General features: G+C 38.0%; 1 protein-coding gene across 2 annotated transcripts in view; it reads right to left on the bottom strand.

The window, feature by feature from the left end:
* The window catches only part of cfap47 (chromosome X open reading frame 22), a 214,872-nt gene that overhangs the window by 123,402 nt on the left and 65,224 nt on the right, over positions 1 to 26,246 (bottom strand). Inside the window, exons 29-38 of one of the 2 annotated variants that reach the window (XM_012957626.2) lie at positions 25,873 to 26,016; positions 17,604 to 17,823; positions 16,568 to 16,780; positions 13,295 to 13,376; positions 10,550 to 10,690; positions 8,259 to 8,445; positions 6,251 to 6,348; positions 5,829 to 5,945; positions 3,147 to 3,281; positions 2,153 to 2,265 (exon numbers count right to left, since the gene is read on the bottom strand). In XM_012957626.2, the coding sequence (XP_012813080.2) occupies positions 2,153 to 2,265; positions 3,147 to 3,281; positions 5,829 to 5,945; positions 6,251 to 6,348; positions 8,259 to 8,445; positions 10,550 to 10,690; positions 13,295 to 13,376; positions 16,568 to 16,780; positions 17,604 to 17,823; positions 25,873 to 26,016 (1,450 nt within the window). The remainder of the gene's footprint in view (positions 1 to 2,152; positions 2,266 to 3,146; positions 3,282 to 5,828; positions 5,946 to 6,250; positions 6,349 to 8,258; positions 8,446 to 10,549; positions 10,691 to 13,294; positions 13,377 to 16,567; positions 16,781 to 17,603; positions 17,824 to 25,872; positions 26,017 to 26,246) is intronic. The other variant, XM_012957627.2, reaches the window with a different exon arrangement.

The raw sequence follows: 26,246 nt of genomic DNA, 5'->3' as shown, positions 1-26,246 counted from the left end.
TGGGTACCTATGTCTTTCTACTCCAAAGTACCAAGCCGCACAGCTTTTATAAAGTTAGCAATTTTGATGACATTTCCAAAAATCCCCTCACAGCTTCCACTTTGCAGCATCTTATCTCCCACATTGTGTTAGGTATCAAGATAAAACACCCTAATTTGAACGCCAGGGGTCCACTGAGCAGTTTGATGCCTAATATTTATAGGTTTACCTAAGTATGTGGCATGTAGGGGACCCAATGGGAACATACCCCCATATGATCTATCATTTCAGCTCCTGCAAAATCAACACATTTACATCCTTTATGTGGGATAATGCTACAAAAAAAGTACACTCACCCCAGAAAGCCATATATTTTTGGAAAATTACACATCCCCCCGAATCTATAATGGGTAAACATTTCTTTTTGCTCCAAAGTACCAAGCTGTAAAGCTTTCCTAAGTTTGCAGATTTATATGACATTTAGAAAATCGCACAAAAATGTTGCAATTTGCCGCATTTATCTCTCACAATTTCATGATAAAGATCAGATAAAGGCAAATCACCCCAAATAGGAACACCTAAGGGCTACTGAACAGTTTGATGCCCAATATGCATAGATATACCAAAGTCTGCGGTATGTACTGAACCTAAAATGAAAATAGCGCATAAGGATTTCTCGCCTGCCAGCTCAGCTTTTGCATTATTATGCAAAAGCTGAAACTTAACTATACAGAAACTTCCCCTAACTATACAGAGACCCCCACAAAACCATATATTTTTGGAAAGTACACATTCTGACAAATCCAACATGGGTAAAGAGTCCTTTTTACACCAAAGTACCAATCTGCAGATGTCAGGAACTATAGGGATTCGATCCCTGGACTGTGTGTGGAACTGGAGGTGCACTTGCTTGGTGAGCCACAGGAGGCTCCATGAGCTCCATGGGATCAGTCGCCCTTATGTGCCTTCTGCATTTCCACCAGTTTTGCTTATGTCGCAACAGATATCGTTTATCACATGTGTGGCTGCTTCTCTAATTACCCGCCTATATAAACCCTCTTCGGGCAACACCCAGTTGCTCGATCATCGTTCCTTCTGAGCTTTGTCTTGCCACTTCTGATTCCTGTTCCCTGCCTTTGCCCTGCCTGATCTCTGTTTGGTTCCCCGATTTGACCTCTGCCTGATTATTGGATTTGCTTGAACTCTGCCTGGACTGACCTCTGCCTGATTATTGGATTTGCTTGAACTCTGCCTGCTCACGGATTTGCATATTGCCGGACTCTGCACCTTACCTTACCACAGGCTTGTACTTTACTTTTATTTTTGTGTTCATTAAACTACCTATTTTTATCTCACTTGGCTGTCTGGCCCTTTAAGGGAGTTCTGGGGGTTATCTATACAAAGGCTCCTACCTGCTGGTCTCTCGCCAGAGGCCAGGCCTGACAGCAGAGCTTTCCTAAAGTTATTGGTTTTTATGACATTTCAGAAACTCGCCTAAAAATGTTGCAATTTGCAATTTATCTCACACAATTTCTTGCGTACAAAGGCAAGTCACCCCAAATAGGAAAACCTAAGGTCTACTGAACAGTTTGATGTCCAATATGCATAGATATACCAAAGTCTGTGGTAAGTACTGACCCCAACATGAAAATAGCGCATATGGATTTCTCGCCTGCCAACTCAGCTTTTGCACACAGAGCCCCCTGACAGCGTATTATGAGCAGTACCCCCCCCCCCAACAATACAGAGACCCCAGAAAACCATATATTTTTGAAAAGTACACATTCTGATGAATTCAAAACAGGTAAAGTTATTTTTGTACACCAAAGTTACACCTGGCAAAGCTATGCTAAAAACAGATTAGGAACACTTATACAGGGATAAAATGCGATAAAACCACAAAAATCGTGCAAATCAGTGAAACAACAAAATAAGTCACATGACAGTGTAATTAGTGGTCAGAATATCTGATCCAATAGTCAGGCTGTCAAAATAAACAGTTTTTAGGTAAAAGAAACTAAAAACAAAGTGGTAAAATGAAAAAAAATAAATAAAAAAAGTGTTTGTGTATACTGTACATGTGTAATGTGTAATAACACACAAAAAAGAAAAGAATTTGTGCATTTTACATACACATATGTCCATTCTAAAGAGAGGTAAAAGGGTTACTTACTTTGGTGCAATCGTTATTGTGTTTCCTTTAGGTAAAAAGAAATTGTCAGACTCTCGACCTACAATTGTAGCATTGTACACTAGTGGTTTGCTGCTTGGATTTTTCAGGCGCACCTATTCCAGCAATATAAAATGGAAAGGTCAGACTATTGATGACTGTGATTGAACAAAAAAAGCAAAAAAAAGCAGAATAGTCATGCTTGAAAGTGTATTGTTAAAGTCATTTAAGGTTAAGGAAGAATTCTAAATTGTTAATCAAAGCCTTTATATGGAGTAAAGAAGGATATATGGTAACATAATACAGTTTCTAGGCTGCATTTCAATAATACATATGGATTTTATTGTTCTAGATATGAAAGGTCTACTAGGCATTACAGTTTAAACAAACTCTCGAAATATTCTGTGTACAAAGGTCTGGTTTTTGCATTTTGTGTTAGTTTCTATGCTTCGGAATTTTACTGTAAATGCCAAGTATGCTAAAAGCAGCATCTTTTCCTTTTCCTAATATTACACAATATTTTTTTAAAATATTTGTAGTTACTGTTATCTATTTTATTTTACTTTTAATACTGATTCATTTATTGTGCATTTAGTTACAAGGTGGAAAATGCAGTGAAAACTAAAAAGAAAGATCTCTGCAAAAATCTTTGAAAAATGGAATTACTACAAAGAAATCAATGAAGATAGAACTCTTGGCATTCTTTTCACTCTTTTAAAATAACCTGCAATACTTTGGAACAGATTGCCTCCACAGATTTCTTAAGCTCAAAATCTGACCTAAAGGTTATATGGCAAGCAAATGCAGATAAGAGAGACATAACTGTTGTGCTTTACAGATAGCTAGACTAATTAATTCTACCCTTCAGACAACAAAAATATAGCTTGTTATCAGAATAAGGGAGACTTTATTTTGTTGCATTACATGAAGGGCCATTAAAGACAGTAGAGGTGATTGTTTCTTGTTGATTAGTGTATAGGGGCACAGGAATACTCACTTCTCTGGGGACAACTTCATGAAGTGCCCCATCAAACATCACTGTCTTCTTTGGAACATATTGTGGCAATTTTTCATGCAGGTAGACGCATAACATGAGCATCATGACTGGGTTTGGGTCACATATGTCAGTGGCCTTAATGAATAAAAAGAAAACCATCAGTGCTATTTTTTAAAATGTGTTCTCAAGTTAAGTATTCACTAGATTTGTTACGCATTTAGTACTAACTATAATTAATTTTTCAAAGGGTTCAAAATTCCATAGCTATAATTGAAAAGGGGCATGTCAAATTCAAATGTTGTCTACCTATTCTACCTAATGTCCGATATGCCTCAGAAATTGGAAGAAAAAATACTTGCTCCAAATAGGTAACTGGAACACTTCCTCAATCAATTCTACAAAGATTATAACCCTATAAATTCTGACTTTGCAAAGTGAAAGATGCAGTCCATCCTTGCAAAAAATACAGCAGACAGAAAAATTCTCAGTTCACTAAAAATGTTAAACCCTCTTACCTACATCATATTTTAGTCATATATTTGTCTACCCAAGCTTCACCACCTTAATATGGTGTATGAAATAGGTACTATCTTTGAGCTACGTTCCCAGAAAGTACTTCAGCTATTCGAGTAATTTTCTAATCATTTCAAGATGATTTACATAGGTTCCTAATTCAAAATATGTTGACATTTTAGTATCATTGTTTAACTTACTTTTCTTTGATAGTCTAGCGCATATGTGTACCTTCGCTAACAAGTCTAGTCCAATGCCCAACCTACATGCCTACAAACTTGCCAACAGCAGATGCAGATTCCCCGTTCAGCCCCCCGACTTGGATAAATTCTGTTCTCAAGCTAGCCTTGGTTAGTACTACCCTGGCCTTGAGGGCAGAGCCACCTGTTTGGCTTTAAGAGCAGTTCTTTGTTTATCTGTGCTGTGGAGCAATATCTCTAAGCTCTCCCACCAGTAACTCCCATCAGTAACTCCCATAACATTTCCATGTAAAAAAAAGTCTATAAAAAGCCTATGATCTATTTTTTCTGAGTTCTGACTCTTGAAAGTGCAGAACCCATGCAACTTATGTTTAATTTATTTAAATAATTAATAAATACTATTTATCTTTTCATCTTAAGTGGTCTTCGGTAATAGAATTTCCCCAACACCTTGATTTACATTAAAACTGAGATTAACATTGGTGAAAACATGGGGCAGTATTTACTTTTCTACCTCTTATTACTTTAGCTTATATAAACTGATTTAAGGGTAACATGCCAAACCCCCCAATCAGAAATGCTCTCTTCTCATTGCCTGATGTTTTTTCCTCAACCACATTTTGGCTTACCAAAGTCACATTTAAAGAATGAAAAACAAAAGCATTTATTCTAAAATTTTATTTAAAAAAATAAAAAGCCACCATGTTATCATTCATATATAGGCAGTGTTTGGACCTGAAAATAAATGGTGTTGTAGGATTACAATTTATATACAGAAAAGTAGAGTTTCTTTTAAGGCTATTGCCAAGTAGCTTTAGGGTAGAAGGATTTTAATGGATAAGTTTTGCTAAAAAAATCTAATATGTTACAGCATAGGTCTCATAGGTGTTATTAAAGTGTCCATAAATAAGAAAGGGCACTGGAGGGCCCTGCAACATATGTAAATACCAGAATTTACAGCATAGTATCAACTCTTTATTTGTTATAATTTACTAGTTTTTCTAGATTCTGCTATTATGGTTGAAAAAAAAATTGTCCTTTGCAGAACCGCTTTTAAAATGTTTTGCCATCACCATCACAAACATTTTGCTTTCAAAGTAACAAAAAATTTGAGAATATCTGGTGCAACTTAAACCATGCACAGATTGTGCTCGAAACGTTGGAATTTTTTCAATAAAACCACTTTTTCTTTTGTATCAAGTCCCTATGTGTGCGGCACTCTATTATATTTTTGTTTTTGACCTGCACCAAGGGCATTTGGACTTGTATAGGGTGTGCTCCTCCCTGTATACTATATATATATATATATATATATATATATATATATATATATATAGTAGGAAGCCCTTTTATTACACATGCATTAAGTAAAGAATGCCATGAGCCGTTTGCTTTATGCAGTTTTATACAAAAATGCTGCCATCTATGGGTGATCAGAGCTGATCAGAATTTTCTGTTCTGAACAAAAATTCTAATCTGGCATCCCCTCGATGGTATGGTTGTTGGAAGGCCTGTTTGGGTATGTTTATAATGAAGTAGTTATCAGGGCTTGGCCAATCAAAATACCTGCATACTTACTGATCTACTTGTCTTGCCCAAGGGCCAACCAAACCTGATCTTTGCAATATGGTTATCTACATGCCCAGCTATATTAATCCAGGTTTGCATGCAAAGCTTCCAGAACAGAAAATAAGCTCTGATTGTGTATAGTGATAGCTAAGTAATGTCATTTTAGTTATGTGGGCATAATGTTAGGTTAAACTTTATAAATATGACCTTTTAGCTCTTGACAGATATTGAACTGACAATTTTTAGTTTGTAAATTAAATGTGACGAGTCAAAGCATTGAAACATATTTTTCTAAAATAAACCAATACAATATTTATATAGGAATTGTAAAAACAAAAATATCAATGGCTTTTAATATGTGTATCTGCATCCTCTTTTATAGTCCAGTGTTGATATTTACCTGTACATCTATGTCAAGGTTAATTAATCGGAATGCACTAACAAGAATAAGGCAATTGTGTAAGCACTCTTCTGGGCTTTCAGGGTTTGTGTACATGAATGTAAAATGAGTAGAAATCTGAAAGAGAAATCATTGTATATTACATATACATAACCTGGATGAGGAAAACGATATACCCAGTATTTAAGAGTACACAAAGGAAAACAGTCAACAAATCAGTCAACCATATCGCGTTACGAGACAAAAAAAAATGCATTTTAGTAAATGTGCCCCTTATTCTCTCTTATTTTTACTAAAAGCATGCAAAAATGTATTTAAACAAAAAATATCAAAAGTAGCATTCAGATCTTGAAGAGGCAGATAGTTCCCTTTTTTATAAAAGAAAGATGAAATGGTAATATTGTAGAAGACTTTGTACTCACTAAAAATGGACAGTATGATGCCATCTGGGCAGCTAACACAAGACCATCTAATAGGTCCCTGTCAAAGTTTATTATCCATCTTGTTGGAGGAATGTCACCTAAAAAATAATAATAAGTGCATTTAAATGCAAAACACGTTGAAAGCAAGCTAGGACAACAGGCAAGACCAAAGACAGAACTCAGACCTGTAACACACCATCATTATGGAGGAATCACCCAGATTCATATATCAGGGGAAAACAAGGCCACATGAAGTAAAGCATGTTTCCAAAAACAACTTTACGTATTACATTATGTTCAGCCAGAAATATACAGTTATATTTTGATGGCACTTGAGTGTTCTAAGGGAAGGGAGCTATCAGTCATAATTGCCATATTAGTCTGTAAAGCAGACATCATATTATGTAAACTAGTTTTACTTAGGTAGCATCCGGAAAAGAAATATTTCATACAATTGGCGTCAATTTACTAATTGTCAGTTTTTTTCCCCAATTCAGATTTTTAGCACTAAAAGTAACCAAAAAAGGTTTTTCAATATTTTTCAAAATGTACTATGCGACAAAACTGCAACAACTCTGAATCCAAAAATACTCTGGCTAAAAATTCTTGAGATCATGTAGAAGTCCCTTCCCTTTCCCTGATGATCTTTCTTTGCTCCGAATTGTTAGTGGTTTCTGGATTTTTTATGCTAGTAGAGGTTATTGTGCAAAAATTCTAAAAACTCACAGTTTTAGCAACTTTTCCCCGCACTTACTTTTTCAGTTCAAACTGTTTAGTAAATATCAGACATTCATGGAAATTAATTTATTTAAATTTTAATAACAAAAAAAGGAGAAAATTAGAGTTTTAGTAAATCTGCCCCAATTTAGTCAAATTTATCTGTGTTAACAGGAAAAAAGAAAATATATTACAATATAGTTCACATTAATGAAGGCATTCATTTTCTGCTTTTTCAATTATCTTTTCATAGCAAATGCGGTACTTTAGTATCTGGCTTATACTGAATATAAAGTTTTATAATTCCTTGGCCTGCATCCTGCTGCATGAGAATAGCAATTTTTAGAAGAATGTAACTCAAATTAGCTGAACAGAAACTGTGCTGAATTATTTCCTAATATTTTTTTTCCAAAATAATTTTTTGCAGTAAATCATGTTTGACCTTTACACCATTGACATTTCAGGAAATAAACATTTTTCAAAAATGCTAAATTTAACCATGGTTACCAAATGCGACTGAATTCTGAATACAGTTCTGTTTTTAGGGGAAAATGAATCCTATCTGTCATTACTCTTAATATTACATTATATTTAATTTATGTTTCTTTGCATATAATATAAATATAAGGAAGACACATAATTATTTCCTGTAGCAGTAACTACAGGGTAACTATTGCTTTTATTAAAAAAAAAAAAAATACACTAAACTTTCTAGTCTATTTAACTATTCATTTGTGAGATGCTCAACCTAAGATTTCTTTTCAATTAAAAGGATACTGACAATTATTTTATTTCATCCCCAAAAACACAGAGCCTGATATAGATCACCAGAGGTGAGGCAGCTGGGTGTTTTTCTCTGCAGGAACGTGCAGCAGCCTAACTTCATAAAGGCTTGGGGCAGGAAGGGGCACATCTAAGTGCCTCCTCTGTCCTTCCTTCTTGAAATGAGTGCTGTTTAACACAGGTAGAGCTCTATTCAAGGAACATTCCACAGGTCTCTGTGGCTATTTGCACAATGCCCCATGATGTGGGCTTTTTTTTCCACTTTGCACACTGCATGGGGTATTGTAACCATGTATTGAGCCCTGCAGTATAAGGTGTGTGTTTCAGTAATACCCCTGTGTTGTCACAGAAGGTAAATTGCTCCATATGCCAAAAGCCTAAAACAGATATTAATGCATTCAAATCAGATACATTTTTAATACATTTAAATCAAACATTTATACTGCATATAAAAAGCTTTCTCTGAACTGGATTGTGAAATTATGTGGTTATACTGTTTTTCAGATACCTTTTTGACAATCCTTCCATACAGTTTTTCTCATTTTCTCATAATTTATGTTGAGCCAAGAAAGTAATATTCTTTCTGAAGGTGAGTATATATTGCTTGACAATGGTTCAGAATTAATTTTTGGCATAGTCTCACTAACATAATCAGCATCACTTTTCTTTTGTGAGACACGAGAGAGAATCAATACCTTGAAAATAAAAGTATATCAGATCAATTATAAAAATGTCATATACCCAAAATGCATCATTTGTTGCTTAACAACCCCCTCTGAAGAACAATATTCCAGAGCTGTATGTGATATGACATGCTTAATTTCATCTAGTAATAAACATAAATAATGTGGAAATACTGCAGTGCATGAAAAGGCAAAGAACACTTTTTTTTAGCAAGTTGGCAGACAGAAATGAAAAATAAGTATACTTAGTTCATAAGTACTAATACAGTTGAAATGATTATAAAGATTAGAAAGATTAAACACAAAAAATAAAGATCCACAAGCAACAGGTACAGGACTTTGCAGCATTTAAAATGGTAAAATGATGAGAAATGGTATACTTCAATTTACTTTGGTAAGAATTGTCAGTAATTCTATCTCTGCACACTTATAATTTATAGAAATGAAACCTGATAATTTCATTAGGGTTTAACGGCATACAGTGGTTAAGAGGGACCTGTACCTTATTCTAGAATACCCATGATAGTTATGACATGCTGCAGTACAGTTTAGAGATGAAAAGCAGCATAAATGATTTCTATTGACATCTTCCATGCATTGGCTTCCTCAACCTGGATTTACTAATCTCCAATGAGCCTCAAGATTATGGTAACTATGGGGTCTTTAATGCTGCTGAATTACATAATTAATTGCTGCTTTTCACTATAAAGTACTGTAAGTATATGGAAAAGTGATCAAGGTGATCTTTTAAGTAAAGGCTAACTATATGCTTTTAATAGAACAGGAACTATTTAAATCGGCTTTGATGATTAAGAAGATTAAAACCTCATTATCTAGACACTGCCAAGTGGCTTGGGAGGATTACCTGCAGTGTAAAGACAGCTAAATAGGGAGGGCTGCAGTGTAAGTTGACAGAGCTGGGTCCCCTATGATTAAGTCTAGACATGCACCCCCCTCCCGGCTGAAGGGGCCAAGAACCTTAAACCATACAGCAGACCCTGTAATAGCCCAGGCCTCCCACAATCAGGGATCTTCTGTAAGGTAGTTACACCACTGAGGCAACATTATCTTTTACTAACTAATCATGGCTGGCAACATGATTGACAGGTAGAGCAAAAGCGCTCTTTACATATATAAACGCATTCCCTTTACTTGCATAGAGTAGATGTATTGCACCCCACAGGACCACAATAGTATTTGTTATCAACTCACCTACAAGGGGACTGAGGAAAGAATGAAAAATGGTATATAAATTGTATATTCCTATTATACTACCTCATGGTACATTTAAATTGGTTAATTATATATCATAATAATTACCCTTTAACATAAAGAACTCTAAAAACTCATATAAAATAACTCATTGATGAAATTAAAAAATTAAAAAATAATTAAGGGATCAATGAGGAAATTATGCAGGAACACTGCAAAGCTGGCAGCCTAAGGGGATCATTCCTTGTACAGGAAACCTCTCTAATATGAAGCCTCAACCCTCTGAAGGGCAGCACTTGTGTTTCTATAGTGCTAGCCAGAGCATAAGACTACCTTAAATGTATTCAAAATTTGCAGTCCAAGGAATATTGCTGCATAATGTGAATATGAAATGCCACACATGCCCAGGTGTTTAAGGTATTTAAGCATGGCAACAACCTGCTACACAAAGGGACAGATTTATCAATATTTGATAAAAAATCCCATAGGAATGAATAGAACGTGGGTCAGTTTTTATGCATTAAGCTCTAACTCACATTTTGATAAATCTGCTCCATAATATTTCTTGTCTGGAATTTATTGTCTGTTATTCAGATTCCATTTTCTTTTACATAAACATAACAAAGCAATGAATCTTTCACTTGAGTAGGTTCTGTCACATGTGTTACATAAGATTTCAACCAAGTAACATCACTGCTTTGATCTTTATTGTATTTGGAATAAAGCACCTTCTACAGCCTGTGCTAGGATTCAGCTTTTAATGTTGCTATGCATTCTTTTTAAAGTGCAAACTTGTTGAATCCTTCTCAGAAGTTAAATGCAGGTTTCTCTGAACTAAACCATACTAGTTGAAATCTGTTTAGAAATTCCATTATAATTTAAAGGCAGCACTTGCAGTACTCACCTTGTATATTTGGAGCAATATATCAATCCAAACACGCTTACTTAAAGAATGAAAAGTAGTACTATTTATTTCAAGCAAATTGTTTTCTGCATGTTTGTCCACATTCTTTTTGTTTAGGTTCTGCATTTCTTTAAGCTGTTCCTAAAAATGAATAATCATGATAACAATTATTATAAGAATAACGATCGCTGCAAATAAGAGCACAAGGGTTACACACGGTTTGGTCACCTTCCTAATGTTCTGATTATACATTCAAAGAGCATAAATAATTAGGATAGCAGCAAGTGAAGAGGTGGTGTGGCCCCTCCTCACTTCTTCATTACCAGTGCACTATGAACTGGCAAACACGGTGCATCAGTAGACAGAATTTAAAAAAAAAAATATATATATACAGTATATATATATATATATATATATATATATATATATATAAAAGCAAAACATTTATAATGCCTTTAATATGTAAATAGTAAGGAAAATTAAGCACAAGAATCAGTGGGAGGTCATTGGCATATTAGAGCAGGGAAAAAGCCTATATACGTAATAGATCTTGATAGACAAATTTGTCTTTTATTAGAAGCTGAGCAGAAGCATGGATGTTGGGGTGGCAGTGGATGTAATCTACTTAGATTTTGCTCCAGTATCTGATATGCACCACACAAAAGATTACAGATAAAATTAAGGAAAATTGGTCTGGAACATGATATTAGTACCTGGATAGAAAGTAGGCTGAAGAATAAATTAAAAAATATTTCATTCATCCAGGTATATCTGTACACAAAACACAGAAAAATCCCCAGCACTTGGTCTAACCCACGCTGTGGCATTGACCAGCTGCTAGAAACACCCTTGTGCCAGTGCGCGGTCTAACCCACATTCTGGAGTTGACCAGCCACTAGAAGCTATAAGGAGCCATTATTTGTACACAAAAAGAAAAATTGCCAGCGCACAGTTTACCTTTACAAATAATATTTACAAAAAATTAGGTGTTAGTACCACACTTTGGCCAAAATATGTAAGCAGGTTCACCAATTTTCAAGCACCACTGTATGTAACTATGTAACTGTTGCATACAGAGCTATAAGAAATTTCCTTAATTGTAAAAGTTATAGCAAGTACAAAAGTCATATGTTCTTTAGCTGCTCTTTAATTAGTCCCCATATTGAAAATACTATGAATATAGCTTATACAGACCAGATAGTCTTTATTTTAAAGTTTGTTCTCTTATGTGAAAAAAGTTTTTGGGCATAACTATAACTTAATCATATGCTTTTCTCTTCAACAATATTCTGCAAGATGTTATGGAAGGTCATAGTGACTCAGTCTTTTCTTTTGTTAAAGTTAGCTGTACGCTGCAGATAATGAAGCCTGTGTACAGACCTGCAAAAATTACTATTATCATCATCATGGCTGTTTTATTTTATTTGAGGATTATGACCTTCTTGAAAATCACTGTGTTCTAAAACAGTGAAAACGAACGGAATAGCCACAGTTTCAAAATAGTATGATACTTTTTGGAAGAAAAAACTGAATTACCCTGGACAGGAACAAGCTCTGCCTTGCTACATAGCAACAATCTGTTTGAAAAGATCTAACAATCTCTTCAAATGCAATTATTTTAATGCTTGCCATTAGAAATGAACAAGGTTGCTGGAATCCTATTCCTAAGTGGTTTTTAAAGACATTATTAAGAAGCAATTATTGGATTTTTTTAAAATCCTGCTTCAGTATCTTTTCTGTAAAATATAATAGCCCATCCCTTCACTATCTTTATAATGATCAAATATATTTGAGGGGCAATAATGTACAATTTTAAGATTATAAAATGACTACAATCAGAACAAAGAAATATCTTATTTTCTGTCTGTTAGTCACACTGTAATATAAAACTCAGTTTAGCCCTACCGATGGAGTATACTTTATTATGACTTCTGGCACATAACCTGCTGCTCCCTTTAAAAAATACTGTAAAGAGCTAATTTAGTAACCATCTATAATTTTTTCAGAGCATTAACAATAGTTACTGCTGGGTAAACATTACCAGTGGTTTTAGATTTAACAGTAAACCCTTTCTCTCCACATGAGAATTGCATTAGGAAACACAGATTTTGACTGATGCCCAGTGTTGCTGCTGAGCAGTACCAAGCACTAGAACCAAAAAAAAAATAATACAAAAAAATACAAAAATAATTGTCCACTCCACATTCTACATTACACATGCAGTATGTAGGAAAATGTCATTAAGTCAGTAACATCGCATCAGATCTAGTACAGGTATGGAACCTGTTATCCAGAATTGTAATCTGTTCTCTGGGTTTTCTGGATAAGGGATCATTCCGTAATTTGGATCTCCACAGCTTAAGTCTGCTAAAAATCATTTACATATTTAATAAACCCAATAGGCTTGTTTTGCCTCCAATAAGGAGTAATTATATCTTAGTTGTGATCAAGTACAGGTACTGTTTTATTATTACAGAGAAAAATGAAATCATTTTTAAAAATCCTATGGGAGATGGCCTTTCCGTAATTCAGAACTTTCTGGATAACGGGTTTCCAGATAAGGGAACCCATACCTGTACCATAGTAATTAGTAAGCAATTACAGGTTACCTGTTTTAATTTTAAAAAAATCTTGATTGCCTGATATAGGTACAGGACCTGGTGCAAATTTTGAGATTTTATTATATTAATCCTATATGTTTACATGAAAAATATATAAGATGGTTTGTTAGCTTTTTACCCATACCTGCACTTGCAGCCACCTTTCATAATCAAGAGGTTCAAATAGGAATTCTGGCTTGATATACGGAAGAGAGGCTCCTTGGTTTCTGCAAGAGTGACAAACAATACACATGATGGTATTAATAATGTAATTTGTGATGAGGCCACCTCGAATATCCTGTTGCACAGAAAATGTTGGATTATTTAAATTACTGAAATCCCATAATATAATGTTAATTCCTCAAATTCTGTATTTACTATCTTTCAGCCATATTATAGAATTTCTCTTTAGACATTTTCTTAGTGAAGAGCAAATCTGTCCCGTTTTGTAGAAAAATTCTCAAAATGTTGAAAATGACGCACGTCAAAAAAAATTGTCACTGGGGAGTGCCTAACATCTTGGCATCACACAGTGATTTTACTTTTCCTTCTCCTTTAAATGCTAAATAACAAAATTCTAAGGATGAAGATGGCTAAAGCCTTACAAACATTCTACATAATTCAGCCACAAATATGTAGCTGAATGACCAGAAAAGAAGAGTACTGAAGAACTAAGATCTAAAGTTTAAAAAAATAATAAATCTGTTTTTGAAATGATAAAAAAAAAAGAGAAAAGCAGTGTGGCGAGGCATTTTTTTGGGCAGCATGATAGTAATTCATCAAGTTTGATAGTATTAGGTATTGACAAGGTTCAGTGGTGTAATTAGATGTTAGTGGGCCCCACAGCAAATTCGGTTTAGGGCCCAAAAATATTGGTAGGTTGACCTATTGTATCAAGATACTGTATATTGAAATTACTGATTTATTAGGACCTCGCTGGCCCTCCTACCTTCCTGGGCCCCCCTGCAACTGCACAGTTGTGAGTAGCCCGTCAATTGGTGAAACGCACTTTGGCACTGTAGAGGCATTTTAGGCACATCACTAAAAACCAATGTGAAGGACACCACTTTCATATTCAGTTAACTCTCAGATATTATCTAAAAACTCTTATATTAGCAGTATAATACTGCTTAAAACAGCTTTAAACAAAATTAAACAAAAAAATTACTTTTTTTTCTTAGAAAAGTACATAAGGAAGCATAATTAATAACTTTCTTTCTCATTAGATGCCCTTTAAAATTGCCTTTTCCTTTTTCTAAAGGTCTTCTTGATAATGTGTCGTGTATTTAAGGGTCATTAAATGTTTACTGCATATAACTTCTACTTAATTAATGACAATTAGCCTGTATAATTGATGTAGCAAGGGTTTCTGTTGAGAACCATGGTACTTGTCTGATTTAATTAATTTCTCAAAATCTTAATGATTACTGTCAACACAAACATGTCCCTTACACTTATGCAATAAAATGTAGAAAACTTTCATCCTGTTTTTCACCCGCTTAATTAGCTTTTGAAGAAGTGGGAGAGAGAAAATAAATATAGCTTTATTTTAATTTGCATTGAAAAATGTTCTATGGAAAGGTGTGGCTTATTTATGTAAATACATACATACCACCATATGTATAAAAAAAGCACTAAGATTGCACAGGTGCAGTAACCCTATAGCAACCAATAAGATATTTGCTCAGATGCAGTAGCCCATAGCATCCAATAAGATAATGTTGCTATATGTGATTAAATCTCTAACATACTTTGCACATTTTATTACATAACCCAATAGACTGCTAGGAAACCGTTGAAGTTGGCATGTGTATCACCTTTATGCCTCATATGTCTCTGTGCAAAGCTGTTATCATTTAGTTTTATGAGACTCTGTACAAGTCTCTGTACAAGACGAGAATGTAGGCCCATTTTGACACACAGCAGTACTACACATTAGGGGGCACATTTACTAACCCACGAATCCAAATTGAAAAAATTCCGATTGGAAAACGAACATTTTGTGACTTTTTCGTATTTTTTGCGATTTTTTCGGCGCCTTTACGACTTTTCGGAAATTGTCGCGACTTTTTCTTTACCAATACAATTTGCGCGAAAAAACACGAGTTTTTCGTAGCCATTACGACTTGCGCGAAAAAACACAAGTTTTTCGTAGCCATTACAATTCGCTCGTATATCTTGTTGCGACTTTTTCGTATTGAGCGCTCGTAAGCGGCGGGCGAAACTTTCAGACTTAGCATGATTTTGGAAGCCTCCCATAGGACTCAATGGCACCCTGCAGCTCCAACCTGGCCCAAGGAAAGTCACCATACTGAAGCTTGAATGAATCCGAATGTTTCGTACTTGGCGCGAAAGCTGCGAAAAAGTCGCGACTTTTCGCGCAAGTTTTAATGCTACGAAAAAATCGCAACATTTTGCGCAACTTTCGGAATGGCTACGAAAAAGGCGCAACTTTTCACGCAAGTTTTAACACTACGAAAAAATCGCCAGATTTTGCGCAACTTTCGGAATGGCTACGAAAAAGTTGCGACAATTTTCCGAGAAATCACAAAATACCGATCATTACGAAAAAAACGCAATCGGACGCATTCGGCCCGTTCGTGAGTAAGTAAATGTGCCCCTAGGAGTCACCTACTTACCACAAGTTGGGGTCATGAAAGTTTTCCACAGTTGCACAAAAAATTTCATGCATTAAAAGCACTTGTGCCCAAGGTCACTTTTTGCACTTATGTGCTCAGTACTGCTGCCCTTGTATTGTGCCTATTATAAATTTTACGTATGTGGATCCATTGATGCAGGAGGACCCTTGCAAAGGTGGTGGTAGCTCCAGGGTTCCTACAGTGGTCTGTAATAATTTACACAGCAAACAGCCAAACGTGCCAAAAGAATCAGATGCATGTCATGATTGGCATGAAGGTGCGCGCACATATTTTGACACACCACCAAAAATGCATCAGGCACATCTCCCTTTTGTGGATATAACAATGCTGGAATTATAGGGGAGGAGATGCATTATGGGAAAAGTGGGTAATAAACATGCAAATTTTGTCTGAATTTTCATTTTGCACACTCTGGATTGGTAAGTAAATTACCCCAATCCCTTTAAAAGTTTCCTTAACCTGGAGGGGGCAGAAACTGTAACCAATATTCATAATTAGCATAGCTTAGGCAACTCATCATTATACTATGGCAGTATTAACCTATGTTAGACATAATTGGCATGTTCATTACCCACTTTTCCCATAATGCATCTCCTCCCCCATAATTCCAGCGTCATTATTTTTCATTCACTGCATTATGCACAGTATATTACACATGCTGAACACTACCAAGCACTTACTAGTACAAACTGTTCAAGGTATCATTTTGCGTAGGTTTTCAATGAGTATAAAACAATTCAGTACATTTAAATGCTTACCTGAGAAAAGTAAGAAATGTAGCATGTTGCCAGTGGAGTTGTAGAACTCTTTCTGTGGGATTAGAGGGCAATGACTGGCTTGCAGTAATTCCAGGTAACATCTGTCCACTTAAGTATAACAGCATGTCATATATGGTTTTTGTCTGCTTGCCCAAATTTATGGTTTTTGCTACCTTTCCTTCAGACTTTTTCATGTGCATTTTGCAAACACTGCTAAAAATACAAACTCAGATTAGATTTCCTGAGTAATAGATGTTTGTCCTAATTATATATGTGTAAGTATACATCACAAAGACACAGATGTAGCCACGGTCCTTTACCAACACAGGGAAAGAAAATACCAAAATTTCCAACCAGGTGCCGCATGCTATATGATGTTTTCTATTGTGCTTTGCTGGCAAGTCTTTGCACTATAGCACCATCTAGAGACAGGATTTAACACTTAAAAAATGGTGTCTGGATATGGTGAGACAATATGTGAAAACTTGCTGGCTGCTTCTCTATGTTCCCCTCCATCCAGAAAGCTGTTTTTTTCTATATCTGCTTCCTTAAACTGGTTTTAAAGTTTTACATCACCGCATTTGAGTGTGGCACTTGTTGTTTAGAAAAGACATGAAGCAATCTTATAAATACATTTTCTTCTCTTCTGCAAGCAGTTGCTAAGAATCAATACATTTGGAATTGCCAATTTACTGTGGCAATTTTTATTTAGATTAATTGAAATGCACCATTTGACACTTACAATTGCTTCCTTTACAAATTCATATACAAACCGCTTTCCAGAAATATTGCTGCCTGCAGATGCACAGAGCTCAAAATATCCTCTTGTAAGAAATCAGTGTTTATAAAGAAACATTCGCAAAGCGAAATATACAAAACAGGCTGCAAACAAACCAAAATACACAAGAAAGGCAGCAGACTTCTACTTTCTTTTTCCCCCTTCTACAAGAAGGAAAATTAGATCTTGATACCATTAAACAGAGTGATGAATATGATATCATTATAGACCTTTGGGTTAGATATACATTAGATATACCTCCACATAGACTGGGGAATCGTGATGGGATTACAACCGCTTGGCCACCCAAAAAGACTAAACCATGTTCTAACTGAAGACATAACATTCTGGAAAAATAGCCATTCATCAGTTTCTTCTTCAGGATACAGTGATAATTCAAACTTATCCTTGTTCCTTCCATATGCACCCTCTCTGTCATCGCTCAATAATCTTTCATTAGATAATGTATTTTCTTCTTCTGAAAAATGAAAAAAACAAAATTACTTTGTACATTTGTTTGGATATTTTTTAAATTTTTACTTTAAAAATTCTTTACGCAATCTTAAAAAATTCCACTTCAATGCCCAATGTTACTTTTTAAGTCTTATTTACAATTCTCTACACAGTGTGCAAAGTGCAAAAAAGTAAATTTTTTTGCACTTTGACCACTAAATAATTAACTGTGCAAACAGCTGTAGGTATCTGCACTCCATTTTGCATGCACCTTGAATCAGGACCTGCCTATATTAGGCACACTGAAGTGCATGCTCTTGTGCCTCGTAAACCTCTCACACTTGCATTCCTGTGGGTCATTAATGAAGATTTTTGACTGCCATTTTGACTGCCAGATGAAGATGTTGATTAAAAGTATTGATAAAAGTATTAACATTTTAGCTGATTCACTTTACAAATAATAGGATTAAGGCCTCCTTCTAACAATAACAACTATAAGGGGTTGAGTTATCAAAATTCGAGTTTGCGTTTTTTTTCACGATTCAAGAAAAAATGCGGTGAAAATGTGAATACAAATAAACTCAAGAATATTCTTAAGAACCACAAATAGTCAGTTTTTAATGAAAAATCTGCTAAAAGTGGCCAAAGAAAGCTAGCATGGTTCAATAAAAGTCAATGGGAATTATCTCTAACAATTTTATTTTCCCAATTTACTAAAACATTCAAGTTTTTTAGCCTCATTGAACATTAATGAAACAATGTGATTCTCATCAACATGCAACTTTTTTCTGAGACAAAATGGAAATATTGTGTTTTTCCTTAAATAAGCTAGTGTTTCAGTTGAAAAGTTGCATGAGTTTTGTTGCAGTTATTTTTTTCACATCCACATTTTTAGAAAGTGTATCAAAGTAATTAATTTATTATGTTCTTTCCCCCTAGACTGCTAAAAGTTGTGTGTTTGCTTTTTAAACACTACTATAGTTTAAATAAGTAAGCTGCTACAGGAGCAACCATTTAAGCTTGGAAAAAAGGAGAAAAGGCACAGGTTAGATAGCAGATAAGCTGTGTTTTCCATTGAATTCTATAGGGCTTATCTGTTATTAGAGATGTAGCGAACCTCGCAAAAAAGTGCGAACGTTCGCGAACTTTGCGAACCCCATAGACTTCAATAGGAAGGCGAACTTTAAAACCTTTAAAACCTAGAAAAGCTATTTCTGGCCAGAAAACTGATTTTAAAGTTGTTTAAAGGGTGCCACGACCTGGACAGTGGCATGCAGGAGGGGGATCAAGGGCAAAAATTTCTCTGAAAAATACGTTGTTGACATAGCGTTGCGTCTTGTGCTGTAAAGGGCAGAAATCACACTACATTTCTAAACTTGTGTAATAAACTGCTTTTAAAATGTCCGGCGTCTACATGCCAATCAAGTCGTGTAAAGGTTACTAGCCGGTTCACACACAAAGACAAAACGCTGCGTTTACTGCAACGAAAAAAAACGCAATAAGCTTTAATGATACCGTCAAGTGAGCGAATAATAGTTTTTACTAGTTGCTTGTCACCTCCAGGACGTTCGTCCTGTCTGAAAAATTAGGTTTTTTTGTCGCAGCCACTAAAGCACAGAGACCAGAAAAAATATGTTAGATAAATTTTGAAAATATTCATTTTTTTTTGTTGTGGCAGCCACTGAAGCACAGAGGACAGAAAAAATATGTTAGATAAATGTTGAAAATATTCATTTTTTTTTGTTGTGGAAGCCACTGAAGCACATTTTGCTCTGCAAACTCTTTCCAAAAACTAATATAGCGTACCAAGCACTGATCAACCATGTTTTAACAGCGACTCGAATTTTGATAGCTGCACATTGGAAAACTCCAACGCCAGCCTGACTGTCCCTTCTCAGCCTGTCAGTTACAACTTCTAATGCTAACAGACATCTACTGCACAAATATGGCCGCCCCCTCATAGAGGGACATGGGGGATCAGATAGGGAATGTAAAAGCTTGGACAAATATATGTTAGATAAATGTTGAAATCTTTGTTTTTTTGTTGTGGAAGCCACTGAAGCACAGAGGCCATAAAAACTCAGGATTTACCTGTTCAAAAAGGAGGACGCTAAAGGACAGCTGTGTGTGGAGTCATGCGGCGTGCAGAGAAGGACAGCTGCATGGGGAGTCAGAACAAGTCTTCCGGCGTGCAGTAACCCTCCGAGATCCATGCCTCATTCATTTTAATAAAGGTCAGGTAATCCACACTTTTGTGACCTAGGCGAGTTCTCTTCTCAGTTACAATCCCTCCTGCTGCACTGAAGGTCCTTTCTGAGAGGACACTTGAGGCGGGGCAAGACAAGAGGTTTATGGCAAATTGTGACAGCTCTGGCCACAGATCAAGCCTGCGCACCCAGTAGTCCAGGGGTTCATCGCTCCTCAGAGTGTCGATATCTGCAGTTAATGCCAGGTAGTCCGCTACCTGCCGGTCGAGGCGTTCTCTGAGGGTGGATCCAGAAGGGTTCTGGCGCTGCCTTGGACTGAAAAAACTTTGCATGTCTGATGTTACAGAGTGGCCAAAGTGCATTGTCCTTGCAGGTGTGCTCGTGGGAGGATTACTGGCAGCTCTGCCCCTGGAATGTGGAGTGACATCACCCTTAAAAGCATTGTACAACATGTTTTGCAGGCTGGTTTGGAAATGCAGCATCCTTTCGGACTTGTGGTACGTTGGTAACATTTCTGCCACTTTATGCTTGTAACGAGGGTCTAGTAGTGTTGCCACCCAGTACAGGTCCTTCTCCTTAAGCCTCTTGATACGGGGGTCCTTCAACAGGCATGACAGCATGAAAGACCCCATTCTCACAAGGTTGGATGCAGAGGTATCCATCTCCCCTTCCTCGTTATCAAGGACTACGTCCTCATCCACCACGGTCTCCTCCCCCCAGCCACGTACAAGACCAGGGGTCCCCAAAAGCTGACCACAAGCCCCCTGGGAAGCCTGCTCCTGTTGGTCTTCCTCCTCCACAAAGCCACCTTCCTCCTCTGACTCCACTTCTGACACCTCTCCCTGCATTGCAGCAGGTGCCTGGGCTCGTTCTGGTGATTCCGCCCACAAATCGTACTATTCCTGCTCCTGGTCACGCTGGTCTACGGCCTCATCTGTCACTCGTCGAACGGCACGCTCCAGGAAGAACACAAAGGGTATTAAGTCGCTGATGGTGCCTTCGGTGCGACTAACCATATTTGTGACCTCGTCAAAAGGGCGCATGAGCCTGCAGGAATCGCGCATAAGCACCCAGTAACGGGGGAAAAAAATCCCCAGCTCTGCAGATCCAGTCCTACCACCCAATTCAAACAGGTATTCATTGACGGCTCTTTGTTGTTGCAGCAGACGTTCAAACATGAGGAGCGTTGAATCCCAGCGAGTCTGGCTGTCGCAAATTAAACCTCTGACTGGCAAGTTGTGCCGCCGCTGAATGTCAGCAAGGCGTGCCATGGCTGTGTAGGAACGTCTGAAATGGCCAGACACCTTCCTGGACTGCCTGAGAATGTCCTGCAATCCTGGGTACTTCGAGACAAACCGTTGGACTATTAAATTTAGAACATGTGCCATGCAGGGCACATGTGTTAAATTGCCCAGTCTAAGTGCTGCCAACAGATTGCTTCCGTTGTCACACACCACTTTTCCGATCTTCAGTTGGTGTGGGGTCAGCCACCGATCGGCCTGTGAGTGCAGAGATGACAGGAGTGCAGATCCAGTATGGTTTTTGCTTTCCAGGCACATCATGCCCAAGACAGCATGACAACGGCGTACCTGGCACATCGAATAGCCTATGGGGAGCTGGGGGTGCACAGGTGTGGAGGAGGACACAGCAGTAGAGGAGGAACAAGCCAAGTTAGAAGACGAGTTAGAGAGCGAAGGAGGAGTAGAGGTGGTGGCAGACCCGCATGCAACCCGTGGCGGTGACACCAACTCCACTGTTGTTGAACCACGCATTCCCTGCTTCCCAGCCATAACCAGATTCACCCAGTGGGCAGTGTAGGTGACATACCTGCCCTGACCATGCTTGGAGGACCATGTGTCAGTAGTCATATGGACCTTTGCCCCAACACTAAATGACAGAGATGCAGTGACTTGGCTCTGCACATGCTGGTACAGGTGTGGTATTCCCTTCTGGGGAAAAAAATTGCGGCTGGGTACCTTCCACTGCGGTGTCCCAATTGCTACAAATTTGTGGAAGGCCTCAGAGTCCACCAGCTGGTATGGTAAAAGCTGGCGGGCTAAGAGCGCAGACAAGCCAGCTGCCAGACGCCGGGCAAGGGGGTGACTCGGAGGCATTGGTTTCTTATGCTCAAACATGGCCCTCACAGAAACTTGGCTGGGGGCAGATGAGCAGGAACTGGTGGTCAAGGTGGAAGGCGGAGTGGAAGGTGGTTGAGACGGGTCAAGGACAGCAGAGGCAGAGCAGTAAGATGCTGGACCAAAAGGAGGGTGGCTTTGAGTTTGGCTGCTGCCTTTGAGGTGTTGCTCCCATAGTGCTTTGTGTTTGGCGTTCATGTGCCTTCGCATAGCAGTTGTACCTATGTGGGTGTTGGGCTTCCCAAGACTCAGTTTCTGACTGCACTCATTGCAAATTACAGCGCTTTTGTCAGAGGCACAAACATTAAAAAAATGCCACACTGCTGAGCCTTTTGATGCGGGCTTTCTAGCGGTAACAGTAGAAGCTGGCGGGTGCGTTGGCTGGCTGACCACAGGTGCCGATTCATGTTGTTGCCCTACTGTTCCCTGCGAGCTGTCCCTGCTTCTTCTAAGTCTTATTCTCCTCCTGACTCTCCGTCTCTCCATCTGAACTATCCTCCTCTTGCTCTCTTCTTCTGGGCACCCACAAAACATCAATCTCCTCATCATCATTCTCCTCAGATGCATCAATTTCTTCTGACAGCTCACAGAAGGCAGCAGCAGCGGGGACCTCATCACACCTTATGTCCATCTCTGTTGTGTTGCCTGCCTGAGTTATGATATCTGGTGTAACGTCCTCATCTCCTTCATCTTCTTCTGGCAATAATGGTTGTGCATCACTCAGTTCAACAAACTCATGAGTAAATAACTCCTCTGACTCCAGTGAAGAAGGGGCGGCGGTGGTGGAGGAAGTGGTAGGTGGGTTGTCCATAGCAGAGGAGGATGAGGATGTTGTGGCAAAGTTAGAAACGGTAGAGGATGGGGTGTGCTGTGTAAGCCAGTCAACTACCTCTTCAGCATTTTGGGAGTTCAGGGTAAGTGCCTTCGGAAAACTGGGCAATTTCCTAGGGCCACAGGATATCATAGCAGCACGGCCCCTAGTGCCTCTGCGTGGCGGCCTGCCTTTGCCTGGCATTTTTTTTATTTTTACAAAACAACAACAACTTGGGTGATGTTTCTGGACACGGAATTATTATTGTTATTTAGACAGAATGTGAAAAAGCTCACACAGCTAGGTGGCACTTGGTTGAAGACACCGGGCAACAAGGCCTGCAAGGGCAACGTATACAGTAGTGGATACGGAATATATTATTGCTGGTGGAAAACCGTCATTCAGGTGATGTTTCTGGACACGGAATTATTATTGTTATTTAGACAAATTGTGAAAAAGCTCACACAGCTAGGTGGCACTTGGTTGAAGACACCGGGCAACAAGGCCTCCAAGGGCAACGTATACAGTAGTGGATACGGAATATATTATTGCAGGTGAAAACCGTCACTCAGGTGATGTTTCTGGACACGGAATTATTATTGTTATTTAAACAAATTGTGAAAAAGCTCACACAGCTAGGTGGCACTTGGTTGAAGACACCGGGCAACAAAGCCTGCAAGGGCAACGTATACAGTAGTGGATACGGAATATATTATTGCTGGTGGAAAACCGTCACTCAGGTGATGTTTCTGGACACGGAATTATTATTGTTATTTAGACAAATTGTGAAAAAGCTCACACAGCTAGGTGGCACTTGGTTGAAGACACCGGGCAACAAGGCCTGCAAGGGCAACGTATACAGTAGTGGATACGGAATATATTATTGCTGGTGGAAAAACGTAACTCAGGTGATTTTATTGCGATGCAATGTCACTACTATGTGTAACGTGTTTGGTGCACTACTATGAGCAGCACGCCTGTCTCCAACACACACAGACGGAGCTGCAGCAGTCAGCAGATGAGATCAGCAGGACAGCTGCCCACAGCAGCTACATACAGAGCAGTATAAAGTAGATTACTAGCCAGAAAACCTACTTAAACTGTCCCTCAAATCACTGCACAGCTTCTCTCCCTACACAAATACAGAGCAGTAGAAAGTAGATTACTAGCCAGAAAACCTACTTAAACTGTCCCTCAAATCACTGCAGAGCTTCTCTCCCTACACAAATACAGAGCAGTAGAAAGTAGATTACTAGCCAGAAAACCTACTTAAACTCTCCCTCAAATCACTGCACAGCTTCTCTCCCTACACAAATACAGAGCAGTAGAAAGTAGATTACTAGCCAGAAAACCTACTTAAACTCTCCCTCAAATCACTGCACAGCTTCTCTCCCTACACTAGCTCTTCAAGCACACACAGGCAGAATGTAAAATGGCTGCTGGGCTTCGGTTTATATATGGAAGGGAGTGGTCCGGGGGGGGGGTCCAGGAGGTAGAGCTGCCTGATTGGCTGCCATGTATCTGCTGGTCTGGGGTGAGAGGTCAAAATTTGGCGCCAGCTAAGGCGAACCCAAATTGCGAACATCGCTGAAAGTTCGCGAACTTGCGAACACCCGATGTTCGCGCGAATTAGTTCGCCGGCGAACAGTTCGCTACATCCCTATATGTTATCTGCTAGGTAACCTGTGCCTTTTCTCCTTTTTTCCAGCATAAATAGATGCCCCAATGCACCTATTAGTAGCTTATTACAGTTTTTGTTATGTGTGAAAAAAAATATTTATTTACAGTAACTCTACTGATCTGACATGAGAATAAGCACTTTGTTTTTATTTACAGGGGCCAAGTAATTGATGAAGACAGTTTTGCATTATTGGCAGTAGATATATAAAATTACTCAAAAGGCATCAGGTAACAAGAAAGGAACGTTTTTTAAAACTGCACCTCTCTTTTAGAAAATAACTACCAATGACCAGCAAGCAAGGAATTCACCTCACTCACACAGCAGGCCAGAGCCACACAACTGTAACCTTTAGCAACAGCCTTACCCTGTAACCTTTAGCAACAGTCCCACCCTGTAACCTTTAGCAACAGTCCCACCCTGTGACATTTAGCAACAGCCCCATCCTGTGACCTTTAACAACAGCCCCATCCTGTAATCTTTAGCAACAGCCCCATTCTGTAACCTTCAGCAACAGCCCCACCCTGTAACCATTAGCAACAGTCCCACCCTGTAACCTTTAGCAACAGCCCCACCCTTTAATCTTTAGCAACAGCCCCACCCTGTAATCTTTAGCAACAGTTCTGCCCTGTAACCTTTAACAGTTTGGGTTCCAAGTGCATACATCAGCCGAATGTAACTGTATCCTTTCATTTATAGAGTAAATTTAAAAAATGTTAAGTGGCTAAATGCAACTATTTTTGACCTGTAAAAGTATGTTATTAACTATGCTAATCCAATAGTTCCAGACTAAACTGCAACTCACAGATGAGTGAAAAAAAAATGATACATTATATCAAAAGAACAATATACAAGAATATGCTTTTATCCTCCAAACCATAAGCCCAGTACACATAATTATCATACATCATGACTTAAAATCATATCAATATATCAGTAAGGAGATATTTCACTTAACAACAACTTCAGAATAACAGCAACATAATTCATAGAACATTATAACTGTATTAACATGCTTTTGGATGTAGTAAGTTTAGAGAAGTTATAAAAAGCCTTGTAAGGGTAAGGGCTGCAAGACAATATTTTTTTTGTTTAGTAGGCAAGAAACGAAAAATGTCAGCTGTAAGCAGAATACTTTATGGGTTCCTTTTGTAAGTTACATAAATCCAGTCCTAAACCCATTTCTTTCAATGTAGCTTTAGATGTGTGAATATCATGGAATGTGACAGGCATAGGAAAATACCTGAGATAGATTCTTCATATGTTGAGCTAGTAGCTGCTCCAAGAGAGCTGGATGATACACTTTGAGATGGTGTTTCTGGAATGTAGCAAGGACGCAAAATTGCCTCTCCCGTGCAATAACCCTTTTCTCCATTACCATTGTGTGCTAAAATACATATAAAAATTGAATTTAAACTCTAGATTTCTTAGTTCAAGCCGGAAAAACATGATTGGCAAAAAAAAACCTAAGGCAAAACTTTTTTTTTGTTCTACTGTAACATTTTTTCTACTGTAACATTTTGTTTTCTCGAGCACTAAAAAAAACTCCAGAAGCCAGAATGAACTTGGCCAAAAAAAAAAAAATAATAACATTGTTCAATGTATTGGCAATGAGAT

The sequence above is a fragment of the Xenopus tropicalis genome, chromosome 2 (genome assembly GCF_000004195.4).
Source record: "Xenopus tropicalis strain Nigerian chromosome 2, UCB_Xtro_10.0, whole genome shotgun sequence".
NCBI classification, from domain to species: domain Eukaryota; kingdom Metazoa; phylum Chordata; class Amphibia; order Anura; family Pipidae; genus Xenopus; species Xenopus tropicalis.
Note: the sequence above shows the minus strand (reverse complement) of the source record. Positions and strands in the feature narration are given on the sequence as shown.